At 39.0% G+C, this 16539-nt stretch overlaps 1 protein-coding gene across 3 annotated transcripts in view; it reads right to left on the bottom strand.

The window, feature by feature from the left end:
- Positions 1 to 813: 813 nt before the first annotated feature.
- The window catches only part of CPZ (carboxypeptidase Z), a 65765-nt gene continuing 50039 nt past the window's right edge, over positions 814 to 16539 (bottom strand). Inside the window, exons 8-12 of one of the 3 annotated variants that reach the window (XM_073342632.1) lie at positions 15617 to 15752; positions 14193 to 14332; positions 10604 to 10703; positions 8488 to 8564; positions 814 to 4965 (exon numbers count right to left, since the gene is read on the bottom strand). In XM_073342632.1, coding sequence (XP_073198733.1) covers positions 4957 to 4965; positions 8488 to 8564; positions 10604 to 10703; positions 14193 to 14332; positions 15617 to 15752 — 462 coding nt within the window. In that variant the 3' untranslated portion in view covers positions 814 to 4956. The other 2 variants (XM_073342631.1, XM_073342630.1) reach the window with 2 other exon arrangements.

Below are 16539 nucleotides of genomic sequence, written 5' to 3'. Positions count from 1 at the left end.
TTTACCCTTCCCTTTATATTTATGACAGGGATAGTGTCACTTCTCTCAGGAAACTGCGGTAGACTGGAGTCAAAATTCCCACAATTCTCTCTGCTTGCACTGTTTTTAAAAAATTCCCACAATTCCTTCCCATAATCCACTCTTTTTTTTTCTATTTTCTGCCAAAGGTAGGGATGCTGCCCAGATTAGAGGAGCTCTCTTGTCTATTTTAAGGCTCCGCCAAATGATTTTTCTTTTCAGAACCACAGCACCTACGACAGCAGCCATTCAGGCAGCTGGACTACTGAGGAGGAGTGGATGATAAAGACAGTGAATGAAACTGACCAGCTGCGGATGGTGGAACAATGGTTTTGGGCCCATGAAACAAGCACTGAGTGGTAGGGCTGGATCGTGATGGAAACCTGGGGTGACCAGTAGTAGCTGCAGAATTTTCGGATGGGGGAGACTATATTCTTAGAGACGTTTGCTGAGCTCTGCAGAGCAGAGACACCAAAAGGAAAGCTGCTCTGACGGTGGAGAAATGGGTAGCAAGCGCTCTTTGGAAGCTTGCAATACTGGAATGGGCAATCAGTTTGCTATTGGAAAATCTATGGTGGGGCTGTTGTCATCCAGTTGTGCAAGGCCATGAAGCATCTGCTGCACAGGATTTTGACTGTGGGCAACGTGCAGGAAATACAATATGGTTTCAATGCAAAGGGCTTCCCTAATTGTGCACCCTTCCATAACTTGCCTCTGAGTACATATGTTGAAAGGTTTCAGAGTGGTAGCCGTGTTACTCTAGCAGCAAAAACAATAAGGAGTTCTTGTGGCACCTTAGAGATTAACAAATTTATTTGGGTATAAGCTTTCGTGGGCTAAAACCCACTTCATCAGATGCATGGAGTGGAAAATACAGTAGGCAGGTATAAATACACAGCACATGGAAAGATGGGAGTTGTCTTACCAAGTGGGGGGTCAGTGTTAATGAGCCAATTCAAACTAAGTTACACTACTTCAGTTACATAAGTTAGGTAACAGACGTTGACATAACTTAGGTCGACTTACAGCAGTGTCTACACTGTGTTTCCACCTCTCGGGGAGGTGGAATATAGATGTCAACCAGAGAGTGCCCTGCCATCTACTTTAGTGGGTCACCAGACCCACTAAATAGACACCTCTGCATCGATCGCAGCAGTGCCGATTTAGCAGGAAGTGTAGACAAGTCCTCAGTATAAAGATGACCTATACTGGAATGCTAGTCCTCTTCCGGAATGAGAATAGCTATACTGGTATAAAATGCCTTTGCACTGATAGAACTGCCTCCAAACAAGGGGGCTTGTATGGCTTTAATTATACTGGTATAGTTAAAGTGGCAAAAAATTCTAGTATAGACAAGGCCTCAGTCACAGTATCTTCAGTTCTCCTGTACGGTACAATTTATTTAGGGCTAGATTGGGTATCCTTTACGCACCTTGGACTACTTGAGAGTGTAAGTGTTCTCCATGGTGAGTAATGGCTGCATGATCTAGTCCTTTAATAATTAACTCATGATTTTAAAAAGACTTTTTTTCCTCCATTACATTCATATACTATATGTGCCACCTGCGTTTCCTTCTTCGTGTGTGCTCAGTTCTATTTATTAGCAATTTACTCCTGCAATAGATTGAAGGTTTCACCTTTACAGTCAGATTTTATGGATTTTTCGTCAACTGGGTTTTGAATGTGTGAGGCAAGAGGTGATTGAACCAACCAGAATGTGACTTAAGAACATTCATTTGAATACAGGACGCTTTAAAATCAAATAAACATTTTGCTGTAATATCTTTGCAGCTACCTTCTATCAGCATAACATAGTGCCTGGTCTTTGTTTTAGCTGGTGGTACTTGAGGTTTGCTATTTACTGTGCAAATTTGATTGTGATTTTTATCTATGCAGTTTTATCTTCTGCTGACAAAAGTTATCTTTATTTTCAGTTAAAGATGAATAAAGCAAACAGAGAGTACTGAAGTCATTTTTTATTACTCTAACTTATGTAGATTTTATCAGTCATGTCCTCATTAACCATATATTATTGGTGTCATCTGCAGTCACTGTTATATGTTTAGTTGGAATATAAATCATCATTTTTATATGGCCTTAAATGTAATTAGTATTATTGGATGTAAATTTAATATTGTTTAGAACATTTGGGCAACAGCCAGCAGTAAGAATTGATTGCACCTGGCTAATTACATCTTTTCTCTATGAAGCAGAATGGAGATAAGCAGAAGGGTAACTATGGGGCTGTGTTAGCTAACGAATCAGTTATCAGTTGGTTACTGATTAGACATTGAAGCAATGATCCTCCTGCACCAACTTCACTGCGCTGGGCATTGTGTGTGGATGCCAGACTCTTGCCTACCAAACAAGTCCTCTACTCTGAGCTCACCCATGGTCAGAGATCCCGTGGTGGTCAGAGGCCACAAAGTGCCTTCCCCTCAAAGCTGAAAAGAGAGGAGGAAGGAAAAAGAAATAATTTTCTCCCAACAAGCCGCTGGTCTGCCACAAAATGTCTGTACCTACTGCAGGCAGATTTGCGGTTCCAGGATCGGGCTCCTGAGTCATCTCAGGACCCATATGTAAATCCATGGTAGAGGTCATCCTCGAATCGAGGGATCAACAATCACTGATTAGACAAAATCATTGATGGACATAAGTAATGGATGAAATCCTGGGTGTTTCTCCATTTGCTTCAATGGGGGCAAGGATTTTATCCAGTAAGTTAGAATAGAAACTCAGACTTCATATAGTGGACTGAGCATGGTAATAGAATCCAGAAGCTCCCAAATTCTAATCTGGGCTCTAACACTTACTTCCTATATATGGCTTCAAACAAGTCATCTAAACTTGTCATTGGACAATTCATTGGAAGGATTTCCGCAAATCAGTGGGAGTAGTTTCAGTGTGTGACACTGGCAGGCCAGCTGCCATCTCAGTATTGAGGTCCCCATGTCTCAAATGAACACTGACAACTACATAGCTGGAATTAATCTAGCTCACTTGTGTGTTCATAGTGTTAAATAGGTATTAGAATTAGAAGATTGTGTTTACTGTTTAAACTCTACTGAATGTTTGTGAGTATCTGCATGCATTAATCCCACTTACATAACACCTATATCCCTTATTGCAAGATAATATATGAGCGGTTGTATAGTTAACCTCTCTGACTGTGTAAATCACCAGACAGGAGAGAGACATAGAATCATAGACTATAAAGTCAGAGGGGATCATTATGATCGTTTAGTCTGACCTCCTGCACAACACAGGCCACAGAATCTCACCCACCAACTCCAGTAACAAACCCTTAACTTAGGTCTGAGCTATGAAGATATTAGTGTGAAGGGCCAATTTTTAACAGAAAGTTTTATGCCTTTCCGAAAAGAAAATGTCCTTCAATACCAGCTGGACTACTGTGGGAATGTTACAACTGGAATATCCTAAATACTGTCAACAGGAGGACAAAAGCCTTTTTTTATTTTGCCCTCCTTCCTGTGAAGGTGAGTCATGCATGTGGACTCTTCCTATCACCTGAGCTTGCAGCTCAGAGCACATGGCAGGAGCGGAATAAAACCCCTAACAAGAAGGAACTGATTATCTCTGCTGATTGGACTTGAGGGCAAAATGTTTCTAGGCATAAGAAAGAGATCCCCAGCTACTTAACCAGGGTTAGTCCCCTAAAGGACATATAGAGCTTGCTTATTATACAAGATTCTGTTACCTTTTGAAACATAAGACTGTAAATCGTGTGTGTGTGTGTAACCTGCTTTAACCTTATAAATAACTAATTTTTTTTTTAGTGTTGTCTTTGGTATAGAATCTAAGGTGCAAATTGACCTGGGGTAAGTGACTGATCCTTTGGGACTGGTAATAACTGGTAGAATATTGCTGTGTCTCTTGGTGTAATGGACCACCTATCACAAACATGCACTCACCTGCGTGGTTCGGTAGAGCAGAGTACCCACGGGGACTGTCTGTGACTCCATGTCGAGACTGTTATAATGCCTGAGGCATTTCCACTTGGTAATTCATTTGGTGAACTCTAAGTATAGAACTCACAACCAATTTGGGGTTTGTGCCCTGGTTCCTAGCAGTCTGCCTTGAGGCAGGTATTCATGGTTTTGAGTCACTGGAGGTAGTACTGCACACAGCCTTAACCTCTCTGAGTTAAATACATATATCAAATACATATATGTTGATTAAGACGTCCCTTCTTTTGAAGTTAAAGCCCATATACATAATTACAATTGCCTTTCAAATATATACTATAGTTATGTATATATTTACATCTCCATCAATAATTCATCTTTTCAGTCAGATACTGCAGTGATGAGTATCCATGAGTAATATCAATAATGTACCAAATTTTCTTTATTTCAAAATGTTGTTTCCCTGTTCAAATACTTTGGCATACATTTCTAATAACTGGCCTTTTGTACTACTAAAAGTTAAAGAAAAAGTTAGAATTGGAGGGGAAAGTGGTGATATTCTCCCAAGCTCTGCCCACAAACCAATTTGGCTCACTCATGACATCAAAATGTGACACCAATTCATGGCATACTGTGCAGATCTTAATAATATGATCATCCTTCTTCTTTCATGCATGCAACAGTGAAAGAGTTAATGGTGACATTTAGAGTAGCATCACAAGCTTCTGGGGTTAACCCACTGAGATGAATAAGGAGAATGCCCACCTCTCAGAGATATTATTTCAGTCTGTTGCAGCCACCATTGGATCAGTTTACGTTCTGTTCATATTGTGAAGGCTGTCATCACTGCCCTTTAAAGCAATTGTTTAAAAAAAATTAAACTAAGATCCTAGCAAACGTTTGCTTCTAGGAAAAGGGACTGGCTTGCTGAGCTGCTAAAAAACTGTCCACTTCAACAGCTACTTCATAGGACTTTATCAGCATGCAAATGGAGATGTCATTTGAAAGCAGCCTAGTTCACCTGTGTGATGGAAGCATAGTATATAGGTGTGAAAATCAGGAGAGTTATGCAAATATAAACATTATATATTATATTCAAAGAGAAATGGTCAATCAAAAGTGACTAATGATTTTGGGTGCCTCCATTTTTGGATGCCCAGCTTGAGAAATCTTCTCCTCCTTCCCTCTTTGGAAAAGCAAGAGAATTCTTCAGGGGACTGCAGGGATCATAACTCTGGCCACCTCCTGCACAGGGGGGACAAAAGAAGGCATTTCTGCCTGCCTTCCCCATCACATTGGTGCAAGGGACAAATATAATCTGACTCGGAGTTTCTTTAGAATAATAGGAGTTTTCACAATTCTTGTGAAGTGTAAATTAATTTTCCTTTTCCCTTGGCATTTTTGCTTATTCTAAATTATCTCTACTGTATAATTAAAAGAGAAACTTCAAATATAACATTAGCAAACACTTCTCCCTGTTCTTCACCTTCTTAAAGGCTATTAATTACATCTGTATACTGTGAATCCATTGAGGAGTTTCTGCACTGGCATATTAATGATGAAGCTCTCTGAAGAGTGTTCCCTAGACCTTTAGCAGTTCCAAATGCCTGTTAATGAAAAAAGCTTTGTGGATGGCATCCTGCTTGAATGAACAAAGGTAACAATGGAGACTGGGAAATTAATTATTAAGGCGGATGCTACAAAAACATAGGTCAATAATGTTCAATATGTGGTTGGAAGGGAATTGAAAAAAACATAGGCTTTGACTTAGAAGGAGAGGGAGTCTCACTAGCATGTGCTGTAATTCACATATAAGATAAGCTATTTTTGGGTGTGGAGTTTAGACTGATATTATAGTCCCTCTGGGGGACATGTCACACTGCAAAGTAGTTCTGACATTCTGAAAAAGAGACTAGTCAAGTCGAAATGGAGGCTGTCAGGTAACTTTCATTGCTCTTAATTTCTTTTCTGTGTTCCTAAACCTTAGTGCTGCATGAGGCCCCAATTCATGAAAGCGCTTAAACAGCTGTGTAAATCCACTCCTCTTCAGAAAAGCAGATAAGCATGTATTTAACTTTAATTCCCATTCCACTGGGAATTTAGCATGCGCTTAAAGTTAAACACACATATAAGGGCTTTCCTGAATCAGGTCATGAGGTTGTTTTTCATAGTGTCCATTCTCATGCATTTATTATAGTAGTGCCTAGAGATGCCCCAAATGCTGAGCACTACATACACATAGGCCAGGTCTACACTACAAGCTAGGGATGTGATTCCCCTTCTCGTGTACACATACTTGACTAGCTCTCATCAAGCTAGCATGAGTATAAATAGCAGCATAGCCACAGTAGCTCGGGTTGTGGCAGCAGAAACATGGCTGAGGTGTGCCAAATACAAACCCACCTGAAAATTGGTGGATATGTATTCAGGAATCATACCCCTCGCTCACAGTGTAGACACAGTCATAATAAGAGACACTCCCTGCCCCACAGAGTTTACACGCTAAATAGATAAGACAGATACGGGTGGGAAATATCACTACTCCCACTTTAGAGATGAGATTAAGATCCCAGTTCTAGGGACTACAATCATTTGACATCTAACTGGTAATGCTCTGAACCAAGTCGTCGGCTTGCTCAATAAGTGAGTTTGATATCCCCTCATCACTACATTTAAGTCTACTACATACAATATGTCCACTTGTAACTGTCAGGAAAAAATAGCCCTTCACAGATTTTAGGTTTATTGAATATTCTCATTATTTGTGGTCCTAAAAGAAAATCCTTTTTTTGGTTGGTTTATTTAATGTGGAAGTTATTGCATTCTCAACAAGGCACATCTATTCTTCTTGATTTTAAAAAATACTTTAAAAAAATTGAAAATTATTTTTTTCCCCATAAAATTGTTGCAACTGAAAAATGAACTGTGTATCTTCCGGAGAGTGAAATAACTCAGGAATTCAGGGAGGTTGAGGTTCCTTCTCCAAAGATTCTACCTGTTGTTTCCTACTGGTGTGCCATAACCCAACCCCTGTATCTGGATTACCATTCATGAAACCCAGCAGAACTTCAGTCCAACTTAAAACTCCTGATTGTGGCCTGGACAGACATAGCACAGGGAAGGTTATCCTCGCTCTATTTCACACCTAGTTCTAATTAGGAAACACTTGAAATCTCACTCACAAAAAAAGCTTCTTTTCAATATGCTGAATCCAGACGCACTTCTACAATTAAGCCATTAATTACCCTGGTATGGCATATGTCACATTTTAACCTAGTTCCCTCATGAATTAGGCCATTTATTCTTCACCTCCTAGTACTTTTTAATAACAAATGTTTTCAGAAATACAAGCATACCTTTAGTATTAAAACTCTAGTAGGGTCAAATACTCTTACTCCCATGAATAGTACCATACTCTCCAAGTATTCCCATTTACTTCAGTTGTTTACTCCTGATGTAAGGCACTAAGCAACACATGGGAGGATATCACAATCTGGCCTTTATCACGTTTCCCTTTATTTTATAAAATTGTATGGGTCCCTTTCAAGCATTACCAGATGGAAACTGAATGAGAATTTCTCAAATAGAATTTGGGAAAATGTGACTTTGTTCAATATGTTTCTTTATTAAGAACTGACTCTTTCACTAGTAGCTCATCCTACTGTAAATGTTCCTAATTCAGAAACACAGATTTCTTCTTTCCACATTTCTCCTTTCTAGTGAGTCTTTTCTGAAAATTAATGCTGAGATCAAATGAAGGGGTTTTTTTCCTCTAAAATAATTTTAATCTATGCTGGAAGATTTAATGTACTAAACTTAATATGCAGAAATAATGTATAAAGAAGAAAAGGCTTTTCCAAATTTTCCTAAAGGTTGTTTTCAGTTTGCAATAATTAATGTGATAAGACATGTTTGAAAATGCATTAAAAGATCAGGAAGATTCCTCTGCAGGTACTTTAGAATCTAATAAATAATAAATCTGATGATTAACTGCATGGGCATAAGGAAAGCACATTACTAGGAAACTGAATAGAACCTGGCCTTTGAACAAATGTGTACTATTTTTTTAATATATAAAAGTACTTGAATATAGTCAATTCTGTGAAAAGAGGGAAAAAAAAGAATTACAGAAAGTGATATTGAGTTAACACTGTATTTCCAAATTAAACAGATTTAAATATTGCCATTAGCAATCAGGGTATTAGGATTTTGATGGAACAGTGTCATAAGAAGGTAAGCAAAACAATTATCTGGCTTAACGCTGTTTGAGCAGCCACACTGGTTTATGCTGGCCTAGAGAGCTGAAGTAAGACCACCACCAAGGCTTCTCATTGTGCCGTGTAGGCTGCCCTCTTTCTTCTCTTGGTTCAGACTGTGCATGTTGGGCATGAGGATCAAAATATTCCAGTGGGTCGTATCGCTCATATATGTCTTCCATTGGCCCCCAGAGGAAATTTTTAGGCCTTGTATCTAGAGATCGAAGGGCAAAATCTACCCTCCCCGCTCTTTTCATCTTGGCAGGCAGAGTGACCCTTTTCATCACCTTGCTGTATCCGATAGCATGAGCACTGATTATGTATCTTCCCGGAGGTAGGAGTCTCCAGTAGTCTCCATCGGCAGCTAAAGAAAACAGGTATCTCAGTCCTTTGTCCAGTAGCATAAATGCGTACACACATCTATACACAGATAAGCATTGGACGTTATAAGGGCAGATTTTGAAAAAGAGCTCAGCACACTGGGTGTTCCCCTCTTTTAAAAATCAGGTTGCAGGTGTCACAGTGGGAGCTGCTGGGAGTTGAGCACTTTTGAAAATCTGGCCCGTAGTAAATAATTGTATTTCTGAACTTGTAAATTGTATTAATATCAGGATAGATGCAGTGTATGTATTACACAGAAGTACACCATGGCAAACAAAAATGGTGCCTGATTCTGTTTTTACTTGCAATGGTATGAATAAGAAGTAGCTCCAGTGAAGTCAATGGATTTATACCTGTCTGTAGCTGATGTAAGTGAAAGAAGAATCAACCCCAATATAGAGGTATATTGTATGTCCGAGGGCATAAGAAATTCCTATTTGTAATATATAATACATATGAGACATGGGGCCAGATCATCAGCTGGTGTAAATAGTTTGTCTCTGATGCTGAGGTGAAAATGTCCAATTAAATGACTACCTTGAAATCCTACATGTTGGTGGCTCATTGACTTCAGTGGAACTATAGCAGTTTCCTCCAGCTGAGGATCAGGCCTGTATTTTAACGCATATGCAGAAGGAGGCAGTGCAAACAATGAGCATTTATGCATAACTTTATGTTTGCTGGATTTTTAAAGTTTATCAGCACAGCAAACATTGTATTAATGCTATTTTTCATAGAATTTCAATGTCTATCTGTTGGGTTTTTTTTAAGATGAAAATAAAGGAAGAAGAGGGGAAAAAGAAAGGAAAAAATCAGAGGTATTCAGCTCCTGGCAATCATAATTTCCTTCATTCATAGGTCCTGGAACTAGAGGTGCTGGGGGTGCTGCAGAAGCTCCTGGCTTGATGTAGTTTCCATTATTTACAGAGTTATTATTGTCTGGTTCAATGGCTTTCAGCACCCACAATCTACAAATTGTTCCAGCACCCCTGCCATCATTTTGAATATTTTGGCTTTGCAACTGTTGGGCATAGTCTATCTTAGCTAAAGCCTGGTCACCATGAAATTTCTGAACTACAAACTCTTGTCCATTCTGAAATGAAACTTAACACTCCTTTTTCCTTCACAAGGGCACAATATTTTTGGTTAATTCTTTACGGGCCTTATTCATAGCCCATTGATGTTAATGGGAAGTCATTGTCTACAATGAGGTTTGGAACAGGCCCTAAATCAAGCCCCAATTTCAGCTTCAAAAATTTGCACCATCTCCCAGTTTTGTATCCACTCTAATTTTATAAGTTTACTCAAAGTACTGTCGTGCAGTATCCACTACATTTATAAGCCACTCTGGCTTTCCACACTAACATAACAGCCACTACGAGAGCAAAATTTTACCACACATGTGACATAATGTACTACTGGGGTCTAATCCTATTCCCATTGAAATCAATAGCAAAATTCCCATTGATTTCAGTGGGAGCAAGACTGAGCCCTAAATGCTCAGAGCTTTACAACTGCTGAAAATTAACAGTTATGTATGTTATTGATTGGTTAATGCAATGTACATAGTATGTAACTCAGTATTCCACTCTTTTTGCCTCTGATTGACTGTATGTAGATCATTCATATATATTTATAACATACTATTCACCTGTGCACAGAGACCAAAATATTGCTCTATCTGAAGAAAATTTCAGTTTACTTAGCCTAACAAGAAATTTAACATGAAATTAGAGAGAGTCTTCAAAAAATTCTGGGAAAAATTTTGCACTCAGTTACACTCATGCAATTTCACTGGCACTGATAATAGTGCGGGGGGGGGGGGGGAAGCCGGTAAATTTTGACCTACGTTTTTTCACATAATTCTAGAAGTAAACTCACACAGCCAAATCCTGCAATTCTCTTCAGGCAAAATGTCCATTGAATGTAATAGGACTTTTGTCTTAGTGAGGACTACAGTTTTTCGCTCATAGTGCATACCATCATTATCATATGAGAAAGATCCAGCCAAAATAACATTACCTGTGATAACATCATGTCGGATCCCTTTTACTGAAATTCGGGCATTTTTTATTGGGTTACCAAATTTATCAGACACAATTCCCTTTATCCCACGGTGTACCTAACAAAGAAAGGACACGTTACACCAAATGGTAATATTTTTGTGCCTGCTCATCTTTTCCTGCAAGAAAGCCTATAGGAAGAGGAAGTGTAAGAATCTGTAGAGGGTACTGAGTTGCTGCCACCTCAACACCAACACAAAGGCATAGGCTAGGCTTTTGCAGGAGGACCTTGTGAGGCTGGGCTTAGCAGGAAGCACCGCCCAGCAGGACCTGAGTGGCAGCTCCTCACAGCCCACTGATTGGTTGGCACCAGTACTTAAGCCAGGAAGCCATGACAGGAAGCTGTCTGAGCAACAATACAGACTGCCTGCCTGCCTGCCTCTGCTTCAGACCCTGTGTGCAAGAGACCCCAGATTCTGCCTTCTGATTCTGCCTGTCTCCTAGGTCTGACTCTTGGTTTGCCCTCTGGCCTGTCTTGGACTCTGGGCTTCTAGTACCTGACCTGGCCTGACTCCTGCTCTGACCATTAGGTCTGACTGCCCATGTTCTGGTTGTGACAAGAAGCAATCCTCATGAGATTCTCCTCAAAATGAGTCACCCATCCTTCTCATTGAGAAGGGTAGTTTGCCTTCTAGGGCAACAACTTAGAGGCCTGTGCACAATCTCAGATCATTCTCCACACTCATGAATCGCCAACCTACGAGCAACTCTCTATGAGGTCTGGGGGCAAAGGGAGATGTGGAAGCAAATCATCCCCCTTTGATGATGGTGGAATGTGATCTATGCATGGAGGGTCCCGCCTGTATATAGATCATGGGTGCATGACCATATAACCATTATATTCAACTAATATTTTAAAATGTATGACTTAAATTCAACACAGAAAATAAATTTAGAGTTAAAGTTTTGAAAAATGACCTGATACTCCCTATGTAAAGGAAAAACACACTTTCATAAACTATGGAGTAAATGCGGCCAATTTACACAAGGAACTGACCCTCTAATCTACTAACTGCATTTACTACAAGGAAAAATGCAGCATTAAAGGATATATAGAATAACTAAATAACTAATAACTAACAGTCAAACAGCATGCTGACATCTTGACAGTGCAACCAATTAATGCAGCTCACTGCTATGAATAATATTTGCATAAGAAAATCAGAGGCATTAAAACTTGTTGAAATAATAATAAACAAACAAATATTTTTCAGTTATGTAGTACCTCATATTCAAGATCTCAAAGTGTAAACTGTAAACTGTGAGCTAATTAACTGAACCCATCAGCAATCTTATGAGGCAGGCATGCATTATTACTATGCGAAAATCTCTCCCTGTCAGAAAGAACAGTGATGGAAATACTAGAACAATGACAGACATTAATAAAAAAAAAAACCCTGATGTGAATATTTGAGAGAGAGAGAGAGAGAGAGAGAGAGAGACACTAGAGCAGCAAACTTGGACTTCAGGGTTGTTATTGTGTTGCACAACATGGCCATTCAGAATGTCATGATAATAGTGAGTATAGGACTCTGAGAGCTTGTCTCCACTTACTGTTGATTGACACTGTGGCGACTGATCCATCGGGGGTCAATTTAGCGGGTCTAATGAAGACCCGCTAAATTGACCACAGATTGCTCTCCTGTCTGCTTTCCTGGATGAAAAGTTTTGTAATCTAAAAATGTTGACCTGTTCTAATTACAGCACACACTTACTAATGACCAGATTCTGCTGCTCCTACTCATGTTGAGCACTACCTTACTCTTTACATAGTTTAACTTATTTGAATGGGACTACTCAAGGTGTGAGGTACTACTGAACAGAAGGAACCAGAAAGGGACAGAATTATTATAGCAGGTTGGTGCAGTTTTCTTTCCAGTCATCCTGCAGCATGAAAGTATGGAAAATCTTAAATTAGCATGAGGTGTTAAAAATAGTGGGCCTTTCTCTCCACTAATTTGCACCCTCATCATTAACACTCTTGTAAAGTGAATGGAAAACACTTCCAAATCAGGACAGAATTTCACTTTCTGAAGAGCTGTAAATTCTCTATCCAGGGTACAAGGAAGAAGAGAATCTGTCCCATAATTCAGCAATTCTATTTCAACTTTGCTTTGCTGGATTTAGGTCAGAATCTGTTTTAAGTCCCATTTCTGACATCTTTTTCTGACATGACTTCAATAATTACTAGGCAGTGCAGGTAAGAGTGACAGAATTGGGCCCTTAATTACTTTATTATTATTGGGTTTATTTTGCTGCCATGAATACAGCCCTGATCATGTATCCTTACAGTCAATGGGAGTTTTGTAACTGCTTTCAGTAGGAGATGTATTAGCACATAGAAATCTATGTATAACTTTTGCTACTTAAACTAAGTAGATTTATGCACACACGAAATAATCTGGTAAATATCAGAATGAGAAAAGTTTGAATTGGTTATGGCAGACTTAATCCTTATCAGGAGTAATTCAGTCAATCTTATCTAGAGAGTTTTCGCTTACTGTTCTGCATTTGCTCAAAAGGCTTTTCCAGCATAGACTTCTACAGTATCTCACACTATAAAAATCTTTACATCTTGAAGGCTTCAAGTGCAATATACATGGATTTAATCCAGTCCCATTTGGACTCACTAAAACTCATTTTCATCAGACAGCTGTAAAATGAAATGAGTTTGGTGGTCTGGATTGTAGTCTTTATCGAATGATGATACTTACCACAAGTAGCAAGAGGTTGCTTAAAAAGGCCATAAAAAAAAAGCTAACACACTCCTAACAACTTTAAATTACTACATAGTCTATCAATATAAGGCATGACAGAAAGCTGATCTGCTAATGGCTGAGAGAAAGATGTCTGCCTTGGGTCTCTGTGATCAGTTACTTATTATTAGTGAGGCAATTGTTATTGCTGAGTGAACCCACATAAATTTGGTTCGGTTGCTCCTCCACAAATTCAGGGGCCAGACCTTTATTCTAACAGCTTTTGTTCAGAAACTGAGCTGAAATATTATAGGAACAGGATTTCCAATGAATGTTTCAGTATTTCTTTGTTCCAGCTGGGGCAAAAACAAAACTTAAAAGGTCTCTGTTACAGAATGGTGGAACTTGAGACCAAAAACATGGAATCGGAGAAGCATGTAAAAGTGAAAAATTACCTAAACTTTATGGAAATTTAAACTAAGTTTGGTTTAGTTCTTTGAGAGAGAGGTTGAGTCTTATTTTTCTGAATGAGTTGGTCTGTCTCTAGTATTGGATTTTGAAGAGTTGATTCATAAACCCACCCAAACTATTTACAGACATTCCTACGGTCCTATTTTGTGTTGTACTTAAGCTCATCTCAACCTTCAACCCAGCCACATGTGAGTTAGGGAAATAATATCCACATTCTTAGACAGCCAAACTGAGGGATAGAGACTGGTGTGGAAATATCTGAAGATCAAATGCTGTCATAAGCATCCTCAATGGGAAAAAAAATAACAATGGAATCCCACAAAAGAATGGACATGAAAAGCCACAAGTACTAAAGGAATGTAAATAAAAGTAGGGCTCTACCATTTCCATAAAAGTCAGAAGGGCTTCTTTGTTTTCATGCCAGGCTGAATACAGTTCCTCCTCCAAAGGAAACTTGTCACATCCCAGCTCCAAGGTGATTTCAAAACAGTTTGTGTGAAGGTAATTAAAATCTGCCATACCTAAATTAATAGAAAGGGAAAAGGGAAGATTATGAACAATCCATGTCACATGTAATTAGAACTATGCTGCTGCAATTAGTTGATTAACAAATGCAGCCCTGTGGACAAGGATTTATATGTTGTGTAGAATGAATGCATCTACCATATGCAAAGGATTTGGGATCTTTGGAGCTTTACAAGCATTATTTTAAACATCAGTTAACTAATTAATGCTCACAACACCTCTTTTAGATGGGTAAGTACTATTATTATTAAAACTCATTTACACTTGTGGAAGCTAAGGTCGAGGGATGGGGGTTGTGTATGATCAGCTTTATACCATAAGGTACTGCCCAAGGTCACAGGGAAATCAAGGTCAGAGCTGGGTTTAGAACTCTGGAATTGACTTCTAGGCCTGTGGTCAGAGAATGAGACTTGTTCTTGGACTGGGGAATAATGTCTTTGCTGTCTTATGGTTTCTTCTTCATTTTATTACACCATCTAGCAAAGGTACCATACCCTGTCAGCAGGTCCTTTAGTGGCAGCAAACCTCTAAGAGAAGCTAACATCATGAGAACCTTGTGCCTCTACATTGAAGGTCATGGCATTATTATGTACTAAAATGTTAATCATAGATAACAGGTACAATTTTCAAAAGCACCCCATTTTCAAAAGTTATTAATCACTTAGGAGTCTAAGTCACTTTTGAAAATTTTACCCAAATATCAAAAATTGAACAAACCTGAAAAACCAAATACTGCTAATGATAAAATAGCATTGGAAACTTGAACACCAATGAATTGGATGTCAGTTGTAACATTTTTGCTTATCATGACTACTAATAATAATCAATTATAGTTCAGTCAATATGGATTAAAACACTAGCACACTTCAAATCCATAATGTAAAATATATAAAATTCTGCATTATGGATCTGAAGTCCAAATTCATACTGCTGTTGAGGCATTAACGTTTCATTCCTATCTGCTAGAAAATTTCAGATTTTAACACCAGAACAGCATTTCATAAATACACAATGCCAAATTCATCCCATGCATAACTCCATTGATTTCACCGGAGTTATGTCAGGGATGAATTTGGCCTGCTCTATTTGAATATAGACTTTGCCATTTAAATTCTCTAAAGACATTTTTGTGCACTGGGGGAAGGGTCTGATCCAAAGCCCACTGAACTTAATGAGTCTTTCCATTGAGTCCAGTTGGCCTTGGATCAGGCCCTTACTTGTCTCTCTTAAGGGTCTTACTCGGGTTTTGCTTCACATGACATAATGGCAAAGAGATTTACCTCCAGTAAAGCTGTACCACTGAGCACCATTTATAATTCCTCCTCGTTTTACGAAGTTTCCACCACAACGAGCTTCTGATTTGTCTGAGATGATTGGATGTGCACCTGCATATGCTTTAGCCAGCAATCTGAACATCTGAAATGAATGATTTTGAAATATATTTACTTCTTCTCTGAACTGTAAGCACGTCTTCCATTTATCTTCACATCACTGAGATCCACTCCAGCACTATCTGTTCCTGCTCGCCAGATGGTGTCCTCTAGACTTATGTGCACAGAGGGAACCTCTATACAAAGGTAACCCTCTTAGATAAAATTTACAAAAGTTCCTGAGTCACCTAGGAGTCTAACTTCTGAGACCTAGGCTCCTAAGTCACCTAGGTGCTTTAAAAAATCCATTATCTGCAATGCAATTACAAAGGATTCTAAATAGTGGAGCCACTTTTACCCTTGCATAATGACAGGTTTCAGAGTAACAGCCGTGTTAGTCTGTATTCGCAAAAAGAAAAGGAGTACTTGTGGCTGTAGCTCACGAAAGCTTATGCTCAAATAAATTGGTTAGTCTCTAAGGTGCCACAAGTACTCCTTTACTTTTACCCTAGTCTCTACTCACCTGTGATTTCAGGAATAAATAACAATAGTAACTTGTTTTCACTTTATCAAAGGTGCCAAGTGCTTTGGGGTCTAAACAGTTTTTTCATAATGCCTATAACTTGAGGTAACTAATGCAAGATACAGGCCTCATTATTTCTCCGGGCACAAACAAAAACTGTTTATAACACCTCTAGCTTAGTGTCATTAATACTAGGTTGCTTGTATGCCTCTAACAGAGACTGAAAAGTGTTACAGAGAGACACTTAGCAGTGCATGTGACCAGGTAGAAGATTCTGATGGTAAAGAGTTTGCCTGAGGGAACTCAGCCA

The sequence above is a fragment of the Lepidochelys kempii genome, chromosome 4 (assembly GCF_965140265.1).
Source record: "Lepidochelys kempii isolate rLepKem1 chromosome 4, rLepKem1.hap2, whole genome shotgun sequence".
Taxonomy (NCBI): domain Eukaryota; kingdom Metazoa; phylum Chordata; order Testudines; family Cheloniidae; genus Lepidochelys; species Lepidochelys kempii.
This window is presented reverse-complemented; position numbering and strand designations above follow the sequence as displayed.